The sequence below is a fragment of the Aptenodytes patagonicus genome, chromosome 1 (assembly GCF_965638725.1).
Source record: "Aptenodytes patagonicus chromosome 1, bAptPat1.pri.cur, whole genome shotgun sequence".
In the NCBI taxonomy this organism is placed as follows: Eukaryota; Metazoa; Chordata; class Aves; order Sphenisciformes; family Spheniscidae; genus Aptenodytes; species Aptenodytes patagonicus.
The window spans coordinates 195,872,155-195,899,063 of NC_134949.1; the positions used below are offsets into that span (position 1 = coordinate 195,872,155).

The window sequence follows — 26,909 nt, forward strand, 5'->3', positions numbered from 1 at the left end:
AAAGCCATACCGGAGCTGTTTGAGTTTTGTAACTGGAATTACCCAATAACCGGGCAAGTTGCATTTTTTCCTTCTGAAACTGAATGTGCACTATCATAGCTTCTCCTTGGGCGAGTACTGCAAAAGACAGAGTAACCATAGTTCAGTTATTTTGCTTCCGGTCCTCTGCTGTCTGTGTATAGTGTTGTTGTCACCCGTTAGCATAGATCTGCACCTCTTACATTCAGACATTCAAGGTAGGAGGACATGTCACTGAACCTGTAAGCAGCTGCAAAATTTTAATAGACCGTCCATAGTTTTCCACCACAGCTGATAAAAGAATTCCTTCTGCCAAGGGGGAAAAAAAACCAAAACAACCACTTAAACTTTGTGCTCTTTCTCCACCAAAATACCTCTCCTCTGTACACACAGTGGCTCTTTGCTGGTCACCAGGCCTGCCTGTGGCTACATCGCAGGACAGTACTTGTACATCATGTCCACATACAAACTTCAAAGCTCGTAACTCTGGGAGATTCTCCAAACTTACCTCCTCCCTAGAAAGGGGAAGAAAGGGTATCCAACAAAGTTTACAAAGACCATGTAATGACGCTTGGCAAAACTTAAAACCTTAAGCTTAAAAGCCCAAAGCTACTGTTCAGATACGAGTACTGGCTGCAGGTCAGGAAACCGGACTTACATCCTCACTAAGTTGCTTGCTACTGCAAGGAAGTTGGGCAAATCTCTCCGTGTTTATAACTCATTCTTGCCTTTGCAAAGAGCTGTAAGACATTCAGAGTACAACTACTATTGTATCTTCTTCTTCTCACTACGAGTGACTTCTCCTTCCAGATTTAAGATTAAGATAGTTTTTATCTTATACATCAAAAGAAGAAATGTTACATGGTCTTGCAATATTGAAGGACTTCTAGAAAGATTGTGGCAGCTACTGCCATTGTCTATAGTCTGATACACAGCTGTATGGACAATGTTAATTATTTAGATGTTGCATTGTCTGATTTCCTCCTCAGCTGTGAGAACTGGTCTAACCGAGATTCGTTGTAAAAACTCATGAATGTCTGTCTGCTTTCTGACTGATCAGCAGTGCCACCATCCGGCTCAGACTGTCAGTACAAGGTGGTCGGGAGTTAGCGCAACCCAAACCTTAAAAACATCAGTTCTTGGAAATGACACGTTCACCTTTTCTTTGCCAGAAGGCAAAGATTTCGGAATATCACCAGAGGAGGAGGTGACGCATGCTGAAGAGGCCCCACTGTATAATCAACTACCAGAAAATGGGAAGCAATATGCCCTGTTCACTGATGGGTCCTGTCATCTTGTGGGAAAGCATCGGAGGTGGAAAGCTGCTGTGTGGAGTCCTATGCGACAAGTTGCAGAAACGGCTGAAGGAGAAGGTGAATCGAGCCAATTTGCAGAAGTGAAGGCCATCCAGCTGGCTTTAGACATTGCTGACCGAGAAAAGTGGCCAGTGCTCTATCTCTATACTGACTCATGGATGGTGGCAAATACCCTGTGGGGGTGGTTGCAGCAATGGAAGCGGAGCAATTGGCAGCGCAGAGGCAAACCCATCTGGGCTGCCGCACCGTGGCCAGATATTGCTGCCCGGGTAGAGAACCTGGTTGTAAAAGTCCATCACTTAGATGCTCACGTACCCAAGAGTCGGGCCACTGAAGAACATCAAAACAGCCAGCAGGTAGATCAGGCTGCCAAGATTGAAGTGGCTCAGGTGGATCTGGACTGCCAGCATAAGGGTGAATTATTTGTAGCTTGGTGGGCCCATGACACCTCAGGCCATCAAGGAAGAGATGCAACATACAGATGGGCTCGTGATCGAGGGGTGGACTTGACCACGGACGCTATTGCGCAGGTTATCCATGAATGGGAAACATGCGCTGCAATCAAGCAAGCCAAGCGGTTAAAGCCTCTCTGGTATGGAGGACGATGGCTGAAATACAAATATGGGGAGGCCTGGCACACTGATTATATCACACTCCCACAAACCCACCAAGGCAAGCGCCATGTGCTTGCAATGGTGGAAGCAACCACCGGATGGCTGGAAACATATCCCGTGCCCCATGCCACTGCCCGGAACACTGTCCTGGGCCTTGAAAAGCAAGTCCTATGGCGACATGGCACCCCAGAAAGAATTGAGTCAGACAACGGGACTCATTTCTGAAACAACCTCATAGACACCTGGGCCAAAGAGCACGGCATTGAGTGGGTGTATCACATCCCCTATCATGCACCAGCCTCTGGGAAAATCGAACGATACAATGGACTGTTAAAGACTACACTGAGAGCAATGGGTGGCGGGACGTTCAAACATTGGGACACACATTGAGCAAAAGCCACCCGGTTAGCCAACACTAGGGGATCTGCCAATCAGGCTGGCCCTGCCCAGTCAGAACTTTTATGTACTGTAGAAGGGGATAAAGTCCCTGTAGTGCACGTAAAAAACATGCTGGGGAAAACAGTTTGGGTTATTCCTGCCTCGGGAAAGGCAAACCCATCCATGGGATTGCTTTTGCTAAAGGACCTGGGTGCACTTGATGAGAGATGTGGGAGGATGGGGAAGTCCAATGTGTACCTCAAGGGGATTTGATTTTGGGTGAGAATAACCAATGATTTGAATTGTGTGATGCTAATTGCTACATAACACTGTATATCATCACTTCCATGGTGGCTATATCCCATATCAACAGTATTACAGTAAGAATCCCCTAGATTAATGAAGAATGAACTTTGTTGGAACTGAGCAAAGTGCAGTGATGATAGAACTGGACAAGTGCAGCGGTGATGGGACCAAAACTGGCTTCAGCGTGCAACAGTGCAACACCACACACCATCTCTCCTGCTCTGAAGGACTGTTACAACAGATGGAGCCCAAAGTCATGGACTAAATGAACTCAATGAACATTTTATAGGGATGGCCCATAGACTAAGGGAATGATATCTGTGTGTACCTATATCTCAAAAGACAGGAAAAGTGGTGGTGATTAATGGGAATGTATTGGAAAGTGTGGGGACCAGGGCACGATGTAGATGGTATAGAATCAGGGGTGGATGCTGCCCTGGTTTTGGCTGGGATAGAGTTAGTTTTCTTCCTAGTAGCTGGTACAGTGCTGTGTTTTGGATTTAGGATAGGAATAATGCTGATAACACACCGATGTTTTAGTTGTTGCTAAGCAGTGCTTACACTAGTCAAGGACTTTTCAGCTTTTCATGCCCTGCCAGCGAGAAGCTGAGAGGGGGCACAGCCAGGACAGCTGACCCAAACTGGCCAAAGTGGTATTCCATACCATATGGCGTCATGCTCAGGATATAAACTGGGGAGAGTTAGCCGGGGGGCGGCAACCGCTGCTCAGGAACTGGGCATCGTTCAGTGGGTGGTGAGCAAAATAAGTGCATCACTTATTTTGTATATTCTTTTATCATTATTATTATTTTCCCATCCTTTTCTGTCCTATTAAACTGTCTTTATCTCAACCCACAAATTTTACTTTTTTTTCCCTGATTCTCTCCCCCGTCCCACTGGGGGGGGGCAGTAAGCGAACGGCTGTGTGGTGTTTAGCTGCCTGCCTGGTTAAACCACAAAGAATTTCTCTAGCCGTATACTATTTGACAGCCATGGAAAAGGAAGAGACCAAGTTCAGAGGCAAAGCCTGGAAGGGAAGTCAGGCCACATGGGACTTAACCAGTGACCCCGCCACGACAACACGTCTTTCTTTTCCTCCACTTCCCAGTAAGTTCAGGCAGGCAGATCAAATTCATTTCTTCTCCTGCAGTGAAATTTGGATGGGCATTGCAGCAATGAACCATGAAGCTGGTCTTTACATCACAATGCACTGACTAAACCTTTAGGTCTGAATCCTATCTAAGCTTTGGAAATCAGATCAGAGGTACATAGGTCAGGGTCAACGTTCAACAGCTTATTGTTCATGCTACAGTAAACTGTGTGCAGGTAAGAATCAGTGCAAACACTATCACAGAGGACCTGAACAAGTACTAAAAATGAAAAGTATTACTTCTCAGTGATTTGGGGTTTTTTTTTAAAGAGTTGGAACAAAAACTGTTTTCTCACCCATCTTCTTTCATTTTTCTTTATTACTATTAAAATGCATTTTGTGAACTTCAGGAAATTCTAGATGGAGACATACAAAATTTCAAATCTGTTATAAACTGAAGGGAAAAGAAAAATTATTTGACAAGCAATTAATATTAATTATCAGTATGAAAGCATATTTGCAATTGAAAGAACTAATATTAAGGAAATTAAGTGAAAAAAATCTCAAATTATAAGAAGGCAAACTAAAGCAGAATAGGTGTATTGTCAAAAGTCTAAAGATCGTAAGAGTTGTTTGCCACATGTGTAGAAGGGGGAAAATAAGAGTGGATTTAGGGATCAAAAGACAAGACATTTTGACACGGGGTAGTACATCTTGGCTTAACAAACTGCATGACAAGCTGTTGAATAGGAAATAACTCCTGTCAGCTACTCTGTGATGTTTTACGCAAGTAATGATAGGAATATATAAAATATTCAGACATATCTTGCAAGGATCTGAGTTCTCTTAAGCTATGTGACAGCAAAGAGCAAAGTCTGTTTTACTGTTGTAGAACCAGACTCTACTAGAGAATCCTGTTTTAGCTAAAATCTCCAAAGCACTTATTGCACAATATCCTAGTAGAAGATATAGCTACCAACTTCATGCAAGACTCCGCTTACAAGCATGGCAGCATTTATTCCTGTTGAATCAGGACAATTTAGTGGTTGAATCTAAATGGAAAAGGCAACCCCAAAAAATTGCATTTGGTTTCTCTCCTTGTTTTGTCTAAAGCAGCTACTCTCTATATTTGGACTGCCATATAAAAAAAAAAAAACCCAACATTAAATGTGTAGGTAAAATTTTCATTGGCACTTTCAGATGTAAAGCTGTGCACCCCTTTTAGTATAACATGTATCTTCAGTGCAATTTCATACGTTTTTAAGATAGCAAGCTTGAGGAGAAAAAAAGGAAAAATACCAGTCATGGAATTATATTATCCCCATTGAAGGAGGAAGCTGTAGATTATCAACCTCTCCCAATTACCACCTTTCCTAATGTTAAAGGTGGCATAGCTAGAGTGGTGCTCAGCTGTATTTACCTGGTCAATGCAGAACCACAGCTGCATAAAGCAGGCTGGCCATCCTCGTGGAAAAGACTCTGGCACACGACTAAAGCTGAGTGTCAACAGAACAGCCCAGCAGAGAAAGGGGACAAGAGCTCCTGTCTTAAGAGGTGAGCGTGCAGCATCCTACTGTGGAAAAAAAGCCAGGATTTTCACCCAAAAACATGAGGACTAAATACTCTCTTGCCATCACTGCATCTCAGAGGCAGCGTATGACAGCTCATTAGATCACGTCTTGAATTTATTGACTATGTGAGCAGTTTTTGACTGAACACTCGCTTCTGGTGACTTAACTCACTTGCTGATACTGAACATAACAAGGGCAGATAGCTCTGATTTCTCAGCTGTGAGGCAAAACTACCTCCCAGTTCTAACTGAGAGCATCTCAAGGAAAAGTGGGTAAATTTAAGCTGAAGGGACTGGTGTATGCCATGTGAGGTGAAATACTCAGGTAGTAACAGCAAGCCTTTAAAAAGCTCTGTGCACAAGTGGCACAGGGATTTACTGATGCTAACTTGAATAGATTTTCATCCTTTGACCATTGAGCGTCTTTTTCCTCCTGAAAGGCTTTTTTGTTCCCAAACCCAAATTTTATTTCCCCAGCGTATCTCCCAGAAATAACTGAATTGGCTTTGCTGAAATTACCCCCAAAAGTTGATGCACAAAGATAACATGCTAGAAATTTATGGGATCAATATTTATGGTTTAGTTTAGTAAACTTGCAAAAACTAAACCCAAGGAATTGAAAACTACTAAGCAACTTCAACTATACCTGGTATCTCCACAAGAAATAAAAATCACCCACACATGTTCGTATTTCTGTAGCACTGTATGTCCCAGGAGATCTCAAAGGACTTAACAGATCCAGGCCTCTGTGACCTTACAAGCTTTATCATCCTTTCTTGGCTTTACAGAGATGAATGGTCTTCAAATTAGTGTAGCTGCTCATGTCAGAGTTAGGAGCTACTTGCTTCCATGAAACTAAAATCATTATTTAAATCAAAAGGTGCAGACCTTTTAACAAATTTCTGTATTTTTGCAAATTCTGAGTACATGAGTTTCTAAGCAGAAATCTTATCTGCTGCCAGAATAGAATCGTGGAACAGTTTAGGTTGGAAGGGGTCTCTGAAGGCCATCTGCTGCAACCCCTCCTCTTCCCCTCATGCCACCCCTTCCTCAAAGCAGGGCCAGCTTCCAGCAGGTCACTCAGGGCTGTGTGCAGTCAGGTTTTCAGCCTCTCCGGGGATGGAGGTTCCACAGCCTCTCCGAGCGACCCGCTCTAGTGCTCTGTCATTCTCACCCTAACACTCTGCTCTAGCAGAGACAGGTCAGTCTCCAGGAGACTCACTTCAGCTCCCAAATCAAAGGAGTTCTGGCACTGCTTTATTAGGTGAGGCTCAGCTCTCTGCACAGTAATATATAATGGCAGAGATGCGCATTCCATCCAACTAAAATTGCAACAGAACATTACTGTTTCCCTTTAAAAAAAACCTACAGGATTTTATTATGGACATGTGATCAGAACATATTTATGTTTCAACCTAAAAACAATGTACCATACATTTCCTGATTTCTGGTACTAATTTCTATCAAGCTGTAACATTACAGCAAGGGATGATTTATGCTAAGAGACATGGCAATTTAGTGGAAGCATGAGGTGTCACGGCAGTATTTCTGCTAAAATACAAGCAAGGAAACAGTTAACAATGTTAAATTTTAAATTTCCAGTATTAGGGTTCAGGATGACAACCAGCTGCTTGAATGCAAGTGAGGGAAAATCTGTACATCTTTCAAGCTCACATTTCAGTCAGCCTGCTGGCAGGACTTTGATGCCATGCACTGCTGTCACATTCCACCCAGCTTCTGAATGCCAGCTCTGCAATGTAAAATATTTAAACATAATCCTTACATCTTCCAGTTCATACTTCTGCTAAGCGAATGTGAGTATGTAGTAAATTCCACAGCCACAGAACCGCATGCATGAGATTCTCAGAAAGACGGATGTTTTCTGGTTGTATAGCTGGTTTTCAAGCAGCTTTTTTATAGTGTGTGCTTTTCTGACCTGATTTCTCTATGTGTTCTTCTTAAGGAACAGCTGTGTAGTCATTTTAATCTGACATAAATCTGGCCTGTCACTAACATAGTTAGTCCCATCATTCTTTTTCCCAGCTGCTCATATTCGCTGCCTCCTTTGTGCCAATTCAATCACTCATGTACCTGAGCTGTAAATCATACCAGGGAACCCATCCTGCTGAGAAAAATAATCTTTTTCCTAGTTTGCTGAGTTAGGTTTGGCTTCATGCTATGTTTAATCTGATCTAACTCTGTCCCATCCCCTCCCTGTGCTGCCCACAGCATGCTAGAAAACAAATTCACGAAAAAAAAATTTTGTTTTGGAGCCAGATCAGTTCACTGCACAGCCACTTCAATAACAGCACCAGCATGAGGAACAAGTGCTTGGGCCTGAAAAGTAGGTGCCTCTCTTTCAATAGCAGCCTGGACGCATACTGGTTTAAATACACTGTTTTAGCTGTTTCTCTCAGAGAAGTACTTTGTCAGGTGAAATATTAATAAACAAGTTTACAAGAGCACGTAAATCATAACCTTGTAAGCTTTTCAACATACTACAATAGTAGAAGATACATTTTTACTTTCTCATTCTTGGCTTGTTCTCATCTCTTTTCTTCAGTGGTTGTCTATTCACCATCGCACTCAGAAATACTGTATTTACTATATATATTTACTATATATATATTTACTATATTTACTATATTTACTTCATGATCTGTGCAAAACCTCTGAGCGCATGCCCATATCCGAAATAAATCCTGAAGAGAAACCCATTAGAACAGATTCAGTCAACAAAGCGTGTTTTATTTTCACACGGTATTTTTTATGTTAATGACCACAAACATAAGATGAAGAAATGGGAACAATTAAATACAAACATCTGTATATAGATTTCAAAACACTACCAAAAAAGCTATTTTAAAGTCCCATAAAAGCATACTTCATGTCCTTGTTGTGATCAATAGGCTGGTAGAGAGAAAGGGAAAATCTTAGCCTACTAACAAATATTACAGTTGTTTATAAGAAATATGAAAGTTTTTATATTCTACATAATTGTATTTATATAATATTTGCAAGAAATGGTATCCTGCTACCATTCTGACAAGCATAATGACTGTATTTTTTTTGTATTTAAAAAGGTATGAGTAGAATGACAGTGGGCCACCCTCGAACTTGTTTGTAAATGGTGTTTGGTATAAGGTACAGGAAAATGGTGTACACAGAAAGTAGAATGTTTTCATTGTTCAAGTAAACAGCCTTGTGGTGTTTTAACATATTGGACCAGAATGAGCTTAGTGGGTTAGGAAAAGTCTTTGATAATATTTTTGTAAGATCATTGTCATCTTAATTTGTAAATACATACATACATATTTATGTATGTAAATATGTAAACATCATAACTGACTGATGTTTAATCTGGAGATTAAGATACTCCAGCTGTACTGGAGGATGGATATAAACAAATGAGCTTGGTTTACAAGAAGTCAGTTAGCTTGGCAATTTGCCCAAGATTATTATTATTTACTAACGTCAGTAATTCAGGGCATGGGCTGACATTACAGGTAAACAAAACAGGCAACTACTGTCAAAGGGCAGCCTTGCTTCTATCACGCCCAGCCACACACACTGCTGACATTTCCTTCATGCCAGCACTGGGACTCATCTGATGCCGTACTGAGCCCATTCAGGCAATTAAACGCCAGAAAACTAATCCCACAAAACGCAGTGATTACTCTTCAGCCAGTTTGGCCCTATGACCTTCATAAGTAAATAAAAACATCTGTATACAAGTATGTCAAAGCCTTACTAAAAAGGTGTTTGAAAGTCCTGCAAAGGAATACTACTTTGTACCCCGGCTGCGATCAATAGGCTGATTGATGGAAGGGGAAAGTCTGACAAATATTACAGTTGTTTATAAGGAACATTAAAGTTTTTATCTTATATTCTACATAATTATCTTTCTATAATAAAACAACTGTGAAAATGAAGGTATTTGCTAGCAGAAATTTTGATTTCTTCTTTATCAGTCAGGAACTGTTATTCTGCCTCTGGATCTCTGCTTAGCTAAGGCTGTAGTTTAAACGATTTCTTAGTCATGCTTCAGAGTCAGACACTTCGCCCAGCAGGAACTGTGGGCTAATCTAAGAAGGGCCACTTTTTAAAGTTCTGAACAAATCTGCAGTCAGAGACCAGCTGGCACCCTGATCTCCAAGAAACCGAGTTGTAACTAGTTTGTTTGGCTTTAGGTGCCCCTCATTTGCACATATTTATTTTCAAGTCTCGGTGACCTCATCAGCCCCTTTGTATTCAGAGGCCAAAAAAAAAAAAACCCAGAGAGAACTACAAAATGCAAAGCCGTTTCGCCATGCGGGCAGTATCTCTCCCTCTCGCGGGCCTGCCTGCGAAGCTCACCGCTTTCCTCGCAAGGGACAGGCGTTGCCCTCGTACTGCTGGCAGCGACGCCGAGCAGAGTCGTCCAAGACCGGATCCAGCGTCCCCCAACGCTCCGCCTGCGATTATTTACCCGGTGGAGGCGAGACGGGCCGCTCCCCCCCAGCGGCTCCGCAGGGAGGGAGAGGCGGGGAGGGGGAGGCCGGGGCGCCCCGGCGGAGCCGCCCTCACCCCGCTCAGCCGCAGGCCTCGCCCCGAAGCGACGGCACCCCCAGCGCGCATGCGCACCCTGCGCACGCCCAACACCCTCCCCTCTCCCCGGGCAACGACCTCCCAAACTCGGGTCGCCCCCTGATCGGAGGAGCCGCCCCCGCCCGCCGCCGCGCGCCGGGCCCAAGCGGAGCGGAGCCTCCCCGAGCGCCCGCGGCCGTCATGGGCGAGGCGACGCAGCCCCCGCGGCCCGGGATCGGCGTGGGGGTGGTGGTCACCAGCCCCGCGCACCCCAACTGCGTCCTCCTGGGCAAGAGGAAAGGCCCGGTGGGGGCCGGCACCTACCAGCTCCCCGGAGGCCACCTGGAGTTCGGGTAGGCGCCCCAAGCCCCCCCCCCCGCGGCCCTCGGGGCCGCGCACGCCGGCGGCGCGGAGAGCCGGCTGCCCGCCGCGGGCCGGCCCTCGCTCGGCCGGCCCGGCCCGCCCCTCCCCTCTCCTCTCCTGAGGCGGCCGTGCCTTCCCCCGCCCGCAGGGAGAGCCTGGCGGAGTGCGCCGCGCGGGAGACGCTGGAGGAGGCGGCGCTGCGGCTGCGCAACGTGCGCTTCGCCTCCGCCGTCAACTCGGTGTGCGCTGCCGCGCGCTACCACTACGTCACCGTCCTCATGAAGGGCGAGGCGGAGCCGGAGGCGGAGCCGCGCAACCGCGAGCCCGAGAAGAACGAGGGTGAGGGGCGCGCGCGGCGGTGGGGGTGCGCCATCCCGGGGGGGGGGGGGCGCCGCCGCCGCTGCTCCTCGGGTTCCTCCGCACGGAGAGCTGCGGGTGCGGCTGTTCTCTTAACTCGGTTGCATCGAAGCAGAGGTTTGAGCACGTTTTAGCTTAATTTATTTTCTTTTTCCCCTTTATTACCACCTGACTTTGACATAAGCAGGTCAGGGAGTGGCTACAGGTACGTTGATTCTGCAGACCTGAGAAAGCACCCATTTCCAGTAGGGCCGAGGCTTAAGGGGAGGAGAGTGATAAATTTAAAATAGCTGCGTACGCAACAGAGACCTTGAATTTGTGTTGGTAAATTCTGCACAGTCCACCCAGGCTTGCAGAGGCAGAGTTGTTACGCGATTAATTTTATACTCTGGCTTTTTCTTTTTTTTGTTTTTCCTACAGGTTGGGAATGGGTTAAGTGGGATGAATTTCCTCCAGCAGATCAACTGTTCTGGGCCTTACGCTGTTTAAGAGAGCAAGGTTACAATCCTTTTACAGAAGAGCTCGATCATCTAAAAGGGTACACGGGAAGTCACCAACTAGCGTAAAAACTAATTGTACATTATATAACAAACTAAAGGACAGACCTGCTTTTTTGGCATAAAAAGAGAAAAGGCTATATCATGCTCGCTCTGCCCATGTGAAAATATTACCCTTCCCAAAGCCAAAAAGATGCCAAATGTTTCAGTGCTTTTACCGTATTTCACACAACAGTTGTCTCTCATTCCAGAGCTATTTCTAGCTCTAGTGGTTAACAATTAATGTTTTCTTTTATAGGAAACCCACAGTGTTTTATCTGGTTAATCTTTATGTAGGTGAATAGCCCTTTGGAAGTCAGAGCTAGTCAGAGAGGCTTACTCACTTGGAAACAGCTGCAGCATCAGGCCCAAGAGAAACCGATTTGTTTAAACCACTCTCCTGCTTTCTATGTAAAACTACTTTGTATATCACGCTGCTTTCCTGTAACTATAAATCTCGGACCAATTTTTAAATTTAGCCTTGTCTCATAGCTTCAGTTAAGATACTGTCATGAACAACAGTCACATTTTACAGACAATGCCTCATTCTGCAGACAGTAGCATATACTTGAAAATCAGAGTATTATAAACATGAAAAGGTTGCGGTGGCTTGTTGCCACCCCCTTTCATTACAGAGTTCTGTTTGCAACCTCAGTTACATTAGAATTTATCTGCAGAAGTGTTTTGGGTCTCTGCAGTTGATCTTAATTCCTGGTCGTGTTACTAAACCCTTAATAGTTTAGTGGGGCGGTGCCTACAGTGTTCTGCTAGGCTGGTGCAAATAACATTGTACAAACTAATCTCATTTACAGGTGTAGCTCTACGGCAGACAGTCATACTTCTCGGCTAAAGAGCGTTGTCAGTATTAAATAGCACAGATGGGTGTAATTCTGTGTGGCTACTGGGATTTGATAGAATTGTTAATTTTCAGTTTGATATGACTAAAGGATTGAATTGGTAGTGAATGAAATCACAGTACACAGATATACAAAAACGACGAGTTTACATTTTTCATTTTTTCTAGACTCTGTAACCAAATTTGATTCTTTTCCAGCTCTACTCACTAGGACATAAGCAATTAATTTTAGGTTATGGCTTTTAAAAAAAATCACTAATTGGCTAATTTTTTTTCTCTTCATGGTTCTTTTAAAACACAGTTTTTGTCCGTTTCCTTTAGATATACCCATTGTAGAAAATGTTCTAAGATTCCTTTAATTTCTTTTGAATAGAGCATAAGAACAATATTGAAAGATTAAAATTGTGTGAAATTATGAATTGACTTGTCAGTTCTTAAAAGAAATTAGCTTGAAGGGTTTAAAGCTTTTCCTTACTTTGCACATACATTCTCTTAAATGGAGATGGCTCTTTTTGTCGAGAAGCAGACAGAGTGATAGGAGGTATAAGGATGCTACTGACGATAGCAAGCCTCCTGCTTAGAATTAACTACGCACAACTTCCTTTAGGACAGATATTCCTTCTCTGAAGTGAAGAAAGAAGATAATGTTATAAAGCAGTTTTGAAATACCACTGAAAATTCCTTTACTACTGTATCTTTGTAGAAAGCTTATTTTCTTCTATTCAGAAGTGGAGATTTTCTTCCTGAAAGCAACTTTATGTACACTGAAAATTATTCCATTCAGCTGTCAACCGAGAGGCTGTAGGAAGAGTTGACAGATGTCCTGCCAATCTGTCCCAAAGAATGATGAAAAAAAATATGATTAAAATGATTTAGTGCAATTTTAAATTTTAGAAGGCATCTAGCTCCTGATGGGAAAACCGAGGTCACTGTAAAATGGTTTGTCATGCAATAAATATTTTGTTACCGTTAATGGTTATATTCATTCTGTCTGTTGTAAATATACAAGTAGTTACTGAAACGGTACCTCTATATGTCAGGGTTTCTGTATCCTTTCTAAGTAGACTGATTAAATTACTACAGTGCATTACTGCAATCAGCAATCCCTAACTTAAATAATTTGTTTTGTATGTGTCATGCATTTGTACTTTTTTCCCCCCAAGAAAACTTGATTCTCAGTAGTTTTTAGCTGCTAAGACTCAGTCCTTTCAACTAAACATTGTTTACTTTGATTTTTGGTACTTTTGCTAAATAGGAAAATCTATTATGTACACACCTAAGCCACTGAACAACAGAACATGCAGTTAAAAATTTGTGGTTTGTTAAATTGCTTGTAATAGACAGAATTCACCTAAAATGGCATTATAGTTATCCAGCATTGAGAAAAAAAACTCCTGAACCATATGTAGTTTGGAGCACTGATGTAAAAAAAACTGGTGAGGATGCATCTTCTACCCAAAGTCTGATTTTATGCTAAGTGAACAGTGGGCAGAGCTGTCTTCTTACCTATTTCTTAGATGTAACGCATTGGTCCCATTTAATCCTTTAGCGGACTAGCAAACAACCCAGAAAAAGAAGCGGTCATTGCTTCTGTTCACTCTTATTTATGTCTGGAAACAATCACCCACCTCCATGATATTTCAGTTAGTGAATCACATGATATAGCCATATAAGACTTTTGGGCAGACCGTACATTACACTTTCCATGACTATTAATTATCTACTTGTATTTCATTCCAAGAAAAAAATGTCCTTACAAATGAGAAGATGAAAGAGACTAGTGAGCTGTGGCTGTGTCATAAGATGTGTTGAGAGGGGCATTTAGGGAAGAAAATACTTATCCAATGGTACAAAACATTAAGAAACTGCATTTTGCAATATTGTGTATGATTCTGATCACACAGGTTTAAGAAAAAACAATGTGAACTAGAACAGGGATAGGCAAGGTTAACTAGGATGATTGAGAGAGGCCAGATGTATTGGGATTAACATGAACTAAATAGGAAATACAGTTGTCTGCAAAGACAACGGGGGTAAACACCAAAGAGGAAAAGTTTATACTGAATAAAGGTTAAAATATATATGTATGTGAATAACTTCAGACTGCAAAATAGAGGTGAAATTTTAATAACTCTGAAAATACTTCCAAAAGTAACAGCTGAGACAAAAACAAATTCCCCGTTTCTCTTTTAAAACAAAAAACACTGTCCTGTGTTATGATTGAACCTGACTGAAGAGGTCCTTTTCATTTCTACATCCTTAAGGGATTTGTACGTATGTTGGTCATATGTGGCAGCATTCCTGACAGCAATATTTGAAAGACTGAGCAAATGAGGAAGTACCTGATTTATCAGATACTTCCTGCAAGGAATCTACAAAATGGAAAAGTGGAGAGAATTGTCATCTGTGCTTCAGGAAGCCTCGTTGCAGGGCAGAAACCTGTAACTGCCATGAACAGCAGCTCACATAAGTAACCCTCTCATCAAATCAGAAAACTAAAGAGAAGAGTAGCTGTCAAGATGACTCCTTAAGCAAAACAGAACAAGGAAAGGAAAGCCAAGGGAAGTGCCTTTGGAAAGATGAAAGAACATTGTAGCTGAGGCAGGAAATGCAACTGCTGAAGTAAACAAATTAGCAGGTTCAAAGAACTGAAAAAATTATAGATGACAAGAATAAAGAATCTGTGAGCACTTTGAACTGAAAGGAGCTGAACCTGCAGCGTGCCCCAAAGCGTGTCATCTCCAGGATCCCAGGATGCTTAACCAAAGTATCGGTGAAGTCTTGCGAATGGGCACTCAACATCACTGCCTCAGGGTCTGCCCAGTTCTGTGTGTACCTGATAAAGCTCAGCTGAAAAGGACAGACTTTCAGTTCCTGACTGCTCAGCTGCTTCTAATACTGACCTGACATTTTGCAAAGCAGAAAACAGAGTACAAACTTCTGAAACTGAATCAGAATTCAACTACATACTGGGATAAAATGTGCTGAGTATTGAAGTTACACAATAACTCAAAGATTTAAGTTTGCAAAATGAAGCAAAGTTACATCAAAGCTGAGTTTATTTATGACAAATCATTATATATTACAATAATTACAACCTTTTTTTTTTTATACACCTTATTGCCATATTTTTGTTCTCGGCACGCACAAGATGATCAAGAACATGGATTTAGGCAGTAACAAAAAAAGATACTAAAATAACAAATTTCATGCCTCATTTCTGTGCCATAGAAAAGGCTATCATCAAAAGAGTAAAGTTACTAACAAACATACAAGGGGATTCCCCTTACACCTTTTTTCCCAGGAACTTTAGTCATCTAATGTGTAGTAAATATATATATACACCCGTGTCTTTTGCAAACATACACATTCACACATTTACATAATCACTGGAAATTTGACATCTCTCCTCCAGCAGAAAGCTCCCAGTCATTTTACTTGAACATCTAATGGAAAAAAAAGAAATTCTAAAGTCCATGGTTTTAAATTAGTCACCCTATTTCTGAGCCAGCTGTTATCTTCTCCCTACACAGGGACACCAGCATAACAAAAGGGTATTGCAGTTTGTGACGAACCGCATCCAACCTACCTTCACCACAGGAAAGGTCTACTAGGGATACTGTCCCTCTTGTACCTAGTCTGAGTCACTGCTGCTGCTTGAGGAGTCTGTTGACATAACTTCTACATCATCTTCATTCTCTTTATTGTGTCCTGGAGGCTCCAACATGAAGTCATTACTATGATTAGGAGGTAGCATGTTCATTGACATATCACTTGACTGCCAAGGATACTGAGGAGCGAGCACATCTGGAAAAAGGGGGCATAATCAATCAAACTATCAGCTTTGCATATCAACAAATTCAACAAGACAGCTCAACCAGAACTCCAATTTAAAATTAAAACAAATCTTAAAATCATTCCTGAATTTCGGACAAATGAAACCCTCCAGTAAGAGCTGGAAAACATCTCATGATGGAGCCATTCTATCACTGTAAAAGCCTACTCTGCCGGAGAGGTCCATTTATGTAGGTGGCTCTTGATCTCCCATCACTCCACTTCAAAACAGTATATATTCGTACAGAGCTTTTAATCTTCAAAGCACAGTTTGAACTGACTTAACATTCACAACCACTGGCAGTAATGAAAATGGTCACCCTCTGTCAGTATGCATAAATAGATTAAAACATTAGATCAAAAAAATACTTAAGGTAGGCTATAGAAATTCAGAGTAAAAGGTTTTATCCAAATTTGGCTGAAACACCGTGGTTATTGTTTTTCCAACAGCAAATATGGTGCATCAAGTGCAAAGGAGAAGAGTGTCCTACTATAAAAACCAGGGCCACAGAGATACTTGAAAAGTGGGAATGCCCCACTGTGCCCCAGCCAGGCCAGCCTCAGTTGCCTCTCACTTCTCTCAGCTCTCACTGTTTCTTCTCTTCTCCTCCTACTTCCAAAGCCATCTCCTACCAACCTACCCTCCTCCCACAACACTTCCTAGTCTCTCCCTTCCTTGCCCACAAAATGGCTCCCATTTCAAAGCTGCAGTCGACATCTATATGCCATTTCTGCTCCCTTCCTTTTAATTTACATTCCTACTGCTGTGCTTCAGTTCTTCTCCACTTATTACTAGGCACTGTAGGTAAGCCTATCCCACAGAAGAAACCAGCTATCTGCCACTTAACAGCAAGAATTAAAAATAATTAGGCAGAGTTAGAAGTGAACAAAAGCCCCCCGTGTGGGACTTTGAGTACAGAAAAAGAGGGCACTGTCTAAGCAGGGGGTTATATATGGCAGATTTACTCTCACTCAGGTGCTGCCTAACTCAGAAGCGCACAGACTCCACACACATTGTAGGTCCTGCTCTTTAAGTCTGCAGACACCTGAGATTCCACATATGAACTACAGCCACAGTCCCCTCATACCAGATGCACTACCTAGCTGTACAAATCCGACCCACCAGTGGATGCGAGGACATAATGCAGCCTTTATGCCAGTTCTGTGCCCGCTTAAGGAAGACCAACAGTAGTATCAGGTGGTCTCATCCCAGCTGTGGTGAAGTTAAGCAACTTTATTTGAAACAGCTGAGAATGTAAGCCAGTGTTTTACATCCTGTGGCCGTGCTTCAATGCTGGAACCAGTCTACTATTAAGCCAGGTTGAATATGTGTGCTAAGCAGCCCCAAAGTTTTGAGGCTACCAAGCAGCCTAGTGGCTGGCTTGCAGACTCAGTAAGGACTCAGTAACTGCACATCTCTGCAGAAGTCTCTAAAAGGACTAGATCCCATGATTAGCATTCTCGGGACATGCCTCCACACACCAACAGATTCAAGATCCCTACACAAAATGCCAGGCCAGCCTCTACTTTCTTTTAAATGAAGTTTTGATGTTTCCTTCTTACCTGACAGTCTAGTAATTAGAGGATTTCCCCTGACATAGGAGACCCAGATTCAATTAACAACTTTATTTGAGGAGTTTAAATCCCACATTTTCCAGCTTCTCAAGGAAAAGTCCTAAAGAGTGGGCTTTCAGTTCTTACAGAGACAGCACTCAAAAGTGAAAAAGGAACGAGTTTGCATCCCTTAAGGCAGAGGAGCCAGCCAGAATGGGCTCTACTGAAACAACTCCATGAGGAAGACGCAACCTTAACATCTCCTCTGACCGTATTTCAAAAGAACAGAAAAGATACATGGGCCCATCCTCAGCACTTCCCTGGTGGGTTGCTATGGACAGATGTCAGGGTCCCACTCCTATTCAGCTCACTGACCCATTTCATCCAAGGCCAGAGGTTTAGAAAGCAAGATGATGCAGAACTTTAAGTCACTTCCTAAGAGGTGACAAGAGGATTAGACAGATGATTGGAAACACAAAATCCAAGTTTGCTATTTCTCCAATGGAGTCGCGATACAGATTTTTTTAATATATTCAGTACAAATTTTGAAAACAAGCTTTCCGTAACACCTGCAAGTGGCTTAACAGACAGGTAAGAACTGTTACAGATCTCCTATGAATCCAACTAAGAATTTTACCACAATTTAGTCTAACCATAGTAGATTAATGCTGCACAGGTATAGAACCCCTGAATTCTTGATTCAGTTACTGTAACTTACTGCTAAATTCTATTTTAGCATGAATGAATCCCACTAGAGTCAGTGGAAGTGCCCATTTCACTAAGCAATTAAGGGATTAAAGCTCGATTCCTACACTCAAGCTACTACCTCAGCAGCTGTGCTTTGCAATGTCTTTTCAATCCAGAACTTCCAAGCAAACAGTCTTGCTATATAGAGCATAGACTTAAAGGAAGGTAGGGGATGACAATACACCCCTTTTCTTCTGAATACAGCTTTCACAATTCCATACTTTGTCATCACTGCTAAGAAGAGTTTGCTTTGAAAATGCTTCTTTTTAACATGATTTGATACCACTTAATTTACAGCAATTTAAAATAAGTGAATTGAAGGGTAACTAAGTGAGTTTTGTTTATATTGACTTAGTTGCAGTGTCTGCAGCATGATTTAGCATGAAACAAAACCATGCAATTTCTAATTGTTAACTTTATTTACTAGATCTTCACTGCTAGGGAACAACGTTAGCCATAATTTTCATTATTTTAACTCTGATTTGCCTTTGCTAAGGGAAACATATTAATTGCTATGACTGTACAAAGAATAAAGAAAAACAAAACAAAACTGAGTTTCTCTTACCTGGCAGTCTGCCTGCTGCAAGTGCATCCCCTGGTAAGTGTCCATTAACTCCATTGGTGGATGGGTTGTTCATCTGACCCAAGAGACCACTCCTCATTTCCAAATCTGTAGGATATGGCCTACGTGGGTCCCCTTTAAAAAAAAAAAAACAAAAAACCCAAAAAAAACCCCACACACAAATAAATGTTTTTAAATATTTAACAATTGTCTTGCAGACATTAACTTTTTCCTCAGTGCCTAGTTTCCTGACCAAAAAAACCCATACTGTGATTGTTTGGATCAGCAATGAGCATCACACCTGTTTTGTTAAAAACCAAGTCTGTGTCTTTCACTTAGATTTTCTTTGTTCATTCAAACGTGGCAGAAAAAGCACGTTTAAATAAAAAAAACACCAAACAAAACAAAAACCCCCATGTTTAGAAGATATTTGTGCTCTCCCTGCTACTTCACAGCTGAACAGCAAGGACAGGAATTGGAAAAAACACATTCACATTTTAGACAAGGAGGATAGTTCCCAAAATTGAAACATGACACAATGAAAACCCTGCTTCTGACTCCACTGATTACTAACATCCCCTGTAAAGAATATTATAAGGGGCAGGAGGGAACACAACCAAGCACATGGAAAAGTCTTTAAACAGACTTGGTTCTAACTAGTAATTGGGGCCAACATTCAGGGGAAAAAAGCAAACAAAGGAGAGCAGAGGAGGCCAGTCAGAGAAGCATGCAGTTTCATAGCCTTTTGAAGATGTACATAAAGTCTACAGGACTTTGGATATCCATTTTTGTTGAAAATATTAGATATAGCAGCTGAAAACAATGTTACTCTAATAAACTGCAGTGTTTTTTCACTATATAAAAGCATTATAAGACCAGATACTGACCATGCTTTATTATTAAAAAAAAAAAAAAAAACAAACCAACAACCCCTAACCTATTGTCATAAACTTGATAGTTACCTGGTACCCATGTCAGAGGGGCACAAACAGCATTGCTAGCACTGATCCTATGGGCATATTTAATTATTTCTTCAGAGGAAATGGCACCTGGAAAAAGGGAAGGAAAGTTACTATATTCTCAAGAGATTGCATCATTCAATTATTTCGGAATATTGGACACTAATATCGAAAAGACTGGGAACGCCATTTTGTCAAACATTAAGAGCATGCTTCAAATGCAATAACTGCTTAAAGGATTCTTAGATTATGCAAGGATGAGCTTTGCAGTGAACTGATTTTACAGCCATGAGTTCAGTACACCTTCAATGTCAACAGTTCTTCAACCTCACGAAAAAACACAAAGCAGTCTCTGAAGCAGTATACTTGACAAGCACAATTTGTAAGACAACTTCAGCACCTGCTTTATTATGGAATTTTCTGTAGTACAGTATTTTTTTTGTTTGTTTAGTAATGTAGAGCACACATGTAGCAGTCCTTCTAAATATGTGCCTGTATTACAGTAATAGAAACTTTATGAAATTCCTTGATTTTATAAATGAAAGAGATAAGACACTGTAAAAAAAAAAAACCACCGTAAAAAAAACCACCAAGAAAATGCCTCCCACAAAAAAAAAAAAAGTCAGTTTAGCTTGGTAAGTGCCACAGAGTAGCAGCAATTGCTACAAATACAAACCAGTATCACCAGCTAGTCAGTCTTTCAAATACAACGCATATGCACACAAACATTCTCTCCCTTTCCTCAGTAGACCTACTGAGGCAATTTGGTGAGACACTTAGGTAATCAGATATAGTATTATCAGTCCAAGAAGAGTGTTGAGACACTTGAATTTAAGCTTAATATTAAGATATGTTTGCCACAAAAAGTAATTCATTCCTGCCTTTATTCTGAGGAAATGGTTATAGGTTCATAAAGAAATGGAAATTTGTTTACACACAAAGCATCCAAAATCTGTGACAGTAGAATTAAAAAAAATAAAATAACCCTAACTTGAGCTCACTAGCAACTTTCTTTACAACTGCATTTATGTACTATGTACAATCATGAACACTCACCTTTTCTTGCCTTTTCAATTGATTTCAACTTTTCCTTTGCTTGATAAACAGCTGTTGCCTAGTTGTAAAAAAAAAAAAAAACAAAACTAAACCAAACCTTCAATGCATCTTTAATTTGTAAACTTCTACATAAAGTCGGCTCTGTGAATAAACCCTTGCATTTAGTTGCATTTTAAGAGAGAAACTATTCAGTGAACATTTTCAAAATATGCAGAAGTAAAGTAGGTTTGGAAGAAAATTACCATTATAAAACAAAACTGAATACCATGATAACTAAACAGTATTTGACTACTGAAAAAAACCTCAAACCACTAAGCTCTTATGAAGTTTTAAATATTTAAATCTTCTCAAACTAACACAACACCACTTTCTCCAGAACCACCTTTTTCACAAGTAGATGCTCAAAAGCAAACACATCATTATGAGCTTACCAGTATGTGCTCTGCTTCTTTTAGTTGTTTCTGCAGCTGCTGAATATCATTATCCCTCTTTTCTACTACCTTTTCTAAAAGCTGCATTTCATGATGGATTTTCCCCTGATCAACTGCCAACTTCATTAGCTCTTGAAACTCTCCATCTCTCTGTATCAGCAGTTCCAGGATCTATTGAACAAGAGTTTTGTAGAACTTTTAATTTAGCTAGAGTAACAACACACCCTCAGTTGCTCTTCTTTGCAGCACGATTGACATCCGTAGGAGTATTTCTGTCTGCATGAAAAATGAAACAACATTTCTTCCTCTATTTGCAAAAACAGCCTATGAAGCATGCAACAAATGAACAAACAAACAAACAACATCATGAGGACTGTGAATGCCTTTGTAGTGGGGCCAAAACCTCATCACCACCATTAGCCTGAGTATAGGCAAGGACAAAGGGAGAAAGAAAGAAAAAAAGGAAACAATTAGAAGTAAAGCATTGTGCTCACCCAAAGAAATACAGTTTAGAAAGTCAGCTTACCTGGCTCTCCTCTCCTGGCTGTGGAAGCTTCTGGTTTCTTGAAATTGCCAAAATTTCAATTAGTTCCCTGAAAGGAAAACTCTGTTTGCACAATTTTCTAGGGCATTATTTATAAATCACATCAAGTCCTCCCAAAATGGTCAGAGTACTGATATCATTACAGAAGTATTCATGGAATTGAGTATTTTACAGTTTTACAGTACAGTGTTGGCAGGGATTTCTCAACTAAGAGTAATTCTGTGAATAGTCTCATGATTGGAGCACGTTTTTTTTCCTTGAGCTCATGAAGTGCTCATGTGTATTTGCACTCATGAAACGTGCTAAGTTCCTGCTGAACTACATAAGACATAAGCAGAAGCTGAGAGAAGAAACAGCACAATGAAATGCATTCATATCCTACTGCCTTTGTTTGTTGCAAGAGGGCATTAAAGTTCTCTTCGCTATTTTACTTCTCTACTTTTCCTCCATTTTTTCCCAACAGAGCAAGTTTCACACTTGGGATTAGAGCAATTAAGTCTATGCTTTCAAACACCTGAAGAGTTTGTTGTGAAGCTACTTCTATAACAACGAGTATTTCCACAATGGTATATCTGTTGTATAACACACACACACAAATACCAAAAAAAAAAAAAAATATTCTGGTGCTAGGTTAGAAGTGCTTCTCAAACAAACCTCTTGATCACGCTTCCAGGTACCCATTTACTTTGCCACCATTCTGAAAAGCCATCAAAAACCTCAGAGGGGACTCGCTAAACAACAAGACCACGATGCAAAAAGGCATTTTCTGTAAATTCAGCGAACTTATTTGGCTTCTAAGGCTATGGATGGCAGTTTGACGCTAGGCATGAGTAACTGTCTACCTGAAGACACTGTCCTTGGAACAGTACTGATTCTTTGCTTGGTCCAGTGCAAGCAGCTCAAGTGGGATGTACGACATACAGCAGTGGGGCCAGAACCTTAAAATGAAAACGGGTACTTTTCAAAATGTCTGAAAAAGCCCCTCACCAGTAAAGCTCTAACTAGCAACTTGGTCTATGTCTCTTGGTCACTCCTAAACACTAAAATAATTTAAAACAATTAGAGAATAAAGAAACTTGTCATTATCACTAAAGCTTTATTATACCTGACCAACACTGAGCAGTAGCAAATAAAATCTGTTGTAAGTAGGTCAACTACCGCCATCAAGGCTGATGTCATGGAGGGTTTTAATTCTGTTCTGTGTTAGCTGAATAATGCACAGACGCAGATTCAAAACTACGCAACAGCTACAGATTAGACATGTTGCTTAATTTTTTGCCCCTACCACCAAACCAGTACCATGACTGTGAAAGGTCTAGCTCCACAGTGCTGCAACACTTTGCTGATCAACAGGAAGATTCACTAAATGCTGCTGAGGGTTGCTCTGGATTCATTACGGCAGAATATTAGTCCCAAGATTTAAAAAAAAGAAAAAAAAAAAACCTTTAGATAAACAGCAAGTCTTTTTTTTTTTTTTTCCAAAACCACATGTTCTCCAGCAACCCATATGTCACAATAAAATCTAAAACTGAAAATAAAACCTAGCCAGAAACAGCAAGAGCAATTGACCAAGATACTGTCCTTGTCCTACCAGTGGTAATCATACACAGTGAGCCAGCCACATAGATAGTATGGGTTATTCCCTCTGAAAAAGTTTTCCTAAACTCGTGTTCTCCTCGAGAGAATGAAAATAATTAGGAACCAGTTTAACTAGTTTAACTGCCACCTGTGCCTCCACAACATGGTGGACAACTTGGACGAGGGTTATCGGTCCAGCCTCAAGAGCATGGGACTAAGTTTCTGAGCATTTATATCACTCCAAACACAAGCTCTGCAGCCTACTTGGAGTGAGTTTAACACTAATACAGGCAACGACCAGAATGCCTTAAGTCATGCAACACCATCTACAAATTTCTGACTTAAACATAAATTTTAGTGAATAATAAAAAGCCTAAAATCGGGATTGGGGGGGTGGTGGGGGGGTGGTGTATTTCACAGAAAATGCAGGTGTCAACCAAGAAAGAAAGGCAAGTGGAAGGATAAGGAAGCTCTCCTTCTGCTCTGAAAATAGGAAATAAAGCACCGCCGTTGCTCTCCTACTCGGGTGAGAGCTGCGGAGCAGAGCGCAGGACCGGACCAAGTCCCCCGGCACAGCTCCAACGCCTCTCCCGCAGGAGCCGGCCTGGGGACGGCAGGAGAGCAGGAAAACGCGTGTACCCGGGCCGCACCGGGCCGGGCCGCACCGGGCCGGGCCCCCCTCCCGCCCCGCAGCCCACCGAGGGGTCGGGTCAGGCCGATCCCCTCCCAGCCCAACCCCAGGGGCACCCGCTCCTCTCGCCGCCCCCGTCGGAAGCCCCGCGCACGTACAGCGCCGAGCACCCTCTCCCCACCCCCGGCGCCCCGCCGCCGCCTGGGGCCGTCCCATCCGGGCACCGGGGGCAGAGCGCGGTACCTGGCCAAGAGCTCGAGATCCTCCAGCGCCGCCAGGAGCCGGTCCCGGGTGCTGCTCCGCTCCCCACCTCCCCCAGTCGCCGCCGCCATCACGATCCCGGGCGCGGACCCGAGCGAGAACCACCTCCCGGCGGGGGCGCCAGGCCCGCGCGGGCGGCCGGCAGCGCCCCCGGTGGCGGAGGCGCGAGCTGCAGCCGCCCGGCGGCGGGCGCATGCGCAGGGCGACCCGGCAGCTGGGAGGGCGGTTCCTTCCCCTCCCCCCGTGCGGAGCGCGCAGGGGGCGGGAAGGGGCTGAGGGGTGACGGCTGCCGTGAGGCGCGGAGGGGCCGGGCGGCGCTGGGGAAGGAAGGGCTGGGCGGCCGGCCGGCCGGCCGGGGGAGATGAACGGTGCTCGTCGCGGAGAGCCGTGGGTGTGAGGGGAAAGGAGGTCACATCTGCCTCGGCGAGGCCAGATGTGTGTTTGTAAACGCCCTCTCCTGGAGCTGGGTCGTTACACAAGGATCTGCGCGCGTTGCTGTTTTGAATGCCGTTTCTAGACCCCGGATTTCCACAGAAGAGACTCTAGATGAGATTCAGATGTACGCTAAAGACACAGGAAACAAACTGCAGAGAAAGGGCTTAAGACTGAATTACGTCTTAACTTTTTTAACTCGATGTCTGAGGGTCCTGATGTCCAAAAATCCTTCAGGTGCTTTTTATCAGACGGAGGAAGAAATGTTGCTGTACTAATGGCTGAAGAAAGTTATGTGGCTGATACTGAAAATGTAACAAAAAACCGAGTTTTAAATCAGACAGAGCCAAGAGCTCCTTTTACCTGGGCTGTCTGTTCCATAAGTGACAGGACCTAGCAGTGACCTGCCTGACCTGCTGATGCAGACCTATCTATCCGTGGAGGCTAAAGGCAGCTTTGCATCCATTACAGAGGTCTGCACACGATGATCGGGGCGGGTAACGGATGCAAATCCTGCCCCCGATCCTGTCAGCAGTTGAGCTATAATTAAAAAACACTGTTTTTTTTTTAAATGTTGTTGTATATGGGCTGGTGCTGTAAACAGGCCTCTATCTCTGGGTGGGGTCACAGGGAAGCCAGTGGAATTTTTTATATTCATGAAACTTTCAGTAATGTGAAGGGACTGAGAGAGAAGCCGGGGTGGAGGGCAGATGAGGGAGCACGGAGTGAAAGCTAATCTGGGGCCAGGGTTTATAACTGGGGCAAGCACTTCCACGGGAGAGCAGGGAGTCCCCAGACCCCACGTCCTGCTGTCAGCAGGCAGCTGCAAAACCTGCCAGCAAACAGCGATTCTCTTCTCTCCTGATTAGAGAAAGCACTAGATGAATGACAACATCCCTGACTCTTCTGGTATTTACTCTGATTATCTTTTTACCTTCTGCAATAAGTATGTCCCTGAGAAATTTACACTTACTTTAAAAAAAAAAAAGGCAAGAAACTCATTCGTCAGTGATTCTTTGAATTGTGGTTTAAATAAGTGATTCAGCATTATGAGATTTGTGATAAAGCAATGAGATTTGGCAACCCTGAGAAGAAGACAACTCTGCCAACAGGAGTAATTTAAAATTCATTTACAATATACAACAACCCTCAATGTTCTGATTGTAGATAGTTTGGGAATTCTCTTTAAACTGCATAGTAGATAAAATCTCATCAAATAGTTCTGCCTTTTAAATAACTTTTGCTTGCTTTTTTTTCCCCCAGTATTTCCCTGATTTTGTTCAGGGAAAGATGTAATCAGTGATGCTGTCTAGTTGTGCATCCAGTTCACTGATTTGTTAGTGTCTGATGGGTGCATAAACAGAAAGAAATAGCAACTTCAAAAACAAAGCAATCCTTCCGCTAAATCATTTTCTTCCTCATATTCATTTTGATATCTGAATTATTTGGACCTGAAGTACTTCTGATATATTTCAGGGCCATAATACTAGTTTCACTAGAGCTAAAAGCTTGGGGCGTTAAGAGGACACCCAAACTTGACAGGCCAAGGAGTGAACATCGGTTATAGGAGGTTCCTGTAGGCTGATCTTTCCCTCTCCTTGTGTCCAGGAGCCTGTTCCCCCTCTTCCTTTTGACAGCAGTACTACTCCCACCCAACCAGGCCAATGCCGTCAGTCTTTCACTGGAGCAGCCACCCTTCTCTCCCCACTTTTCAAACTGCCACCCCTCTTCCAGGCAACATGGACATCTATCTGCTTTCTACTGTCCAGTCCTAGCCCTCTCCTTGCTCAGGGGATGCAGCAGTGGCTGGGAAGTGCAGGTTCATAGGCAGAGACTTACTTGTGCTCCTGTCTCTATGTGGGAGGACAGAGTGAGACCAGAGGCATCAGGGAATGCCTGCCTGTGCCAAGACACAGAAAGTCATTCAGACCATGTCAGAGGGGCCGTCTCTTTCAGGACAAAGGGAAAGGCTGGGTGAAATGGGCTCGCACCCCAAACTTGCCCCGTGGGCCCATTGCTTTAAGACTGAGTGGATAATTTGCTGAATAGACTTCTAAAACACTTGCCCGTACAGAACAACAGAGCCTCTGTTTCCCCAGTGTTGGTTCCTCTGTTTCCTCAGTTCTTCAGTGCTTTTGGCCTTCTTTCCCCTAAGTAAACTTTTTTCATAGTTGTGTTGGTTTTGAGCCAGATCTGCTTCTTTAAAGCTCATGCCCCTCCTGAATAAGTAAGCATTGTTACAGATTTTTTTCAGTAGTCTAAGAACATTTTAGGTTGTGTGGCCATGAATGTATCCTTCCATCCACAGTGAGACTATTAGACATTTCAGAGCTCTTTCATTTCAGATTGT

General features: G+C 42.7%; 2 protein-coding genes and 1 long non-coding RNA gene across 4 annotated transcripts; 1 reads left to right on the top strand and 2 right to left on the bottom strand.

Annotated features, from left to right (window-relative positions):
• Window positions 1-8,024: 8,024 nt before the first annotated feature.
• LOC143173588 (uncharacterized) lies at window positions 8,025-9,860 on the bottom strand. Its single transcript, XR_012997613.1, has 2 exons — window positions 9,649-9,860; window positions 8,025-8,202 (listed from the first exon to the last, which is right to left on the bottom strand). It is a non-coding gene; the product is annotated as an uncharacterized LOC143173588 (long non-coding RNA).
• A 156-nt stretch (window positions 9,861-10,016) lies between these two features.
• Window positions 10,017-12,951, top strand: NUDT15 (nudix hydrolase 15). Its single transcript, XM_076363848.1, has 3 exons — window positions 10,017-10,211; window positions 10,370-10,560; window positions 10,999-12,951. The coding sequence occupies exons 1-3, from the start codon at window positions 10,060-10,062 to the stop codon at window positions 11,142-11,144; spliced, it is 489 nt and encodes a 162-aa protein (XP_076219963.1). The 5' UTR covers window positions 10,017-10,059; the 3' UTR covers window positions 11,145-12,951.
• A 2,035-nt stretch (window positions 12,952-14,986) lies between these two features.
• Window positions 14,987-24,229, bottom strand: MED4 (mediator complex subunit 4). 2 transcript variants are annotated; one of them, XM_076363838.1, is made up of 8 exons: window positions 24,110-24,229; window positions 21,640-21,706; window positions 21,114-21,284; window positions 20,683-20,740; window positions 19,630-19,716; window positions 18,671-18,802; window positions 15,560-15,777; window positions 14,987-15,416 (listed from the first exon to the last, which is right to left on the bottom strand). In XM_076363838.1, exons 1-7 carry the CDS (start codon window positions 24,196-24,198, stop codon window positions 15,605-15,607), a joined length of 777 nt encoding a protein of 258 aa, XP_076219953.1. In that variant the 5' UTR covers window positions 24,199-24,229; the 3' UTR covers window positions 14,987-15,416; window positions 15,560-15,604. The 2 variants fall into 2 exon arrangements, with proteins under 2 accessions (XP_076219953.1, XP_076219943.1); XM_076363828.1 differs by having other exon boundaries at window positions 14,987-15,777.
• Between the last annotated feature and the right edge of the window lie 2,680 nt (window positions 24,230-26,909).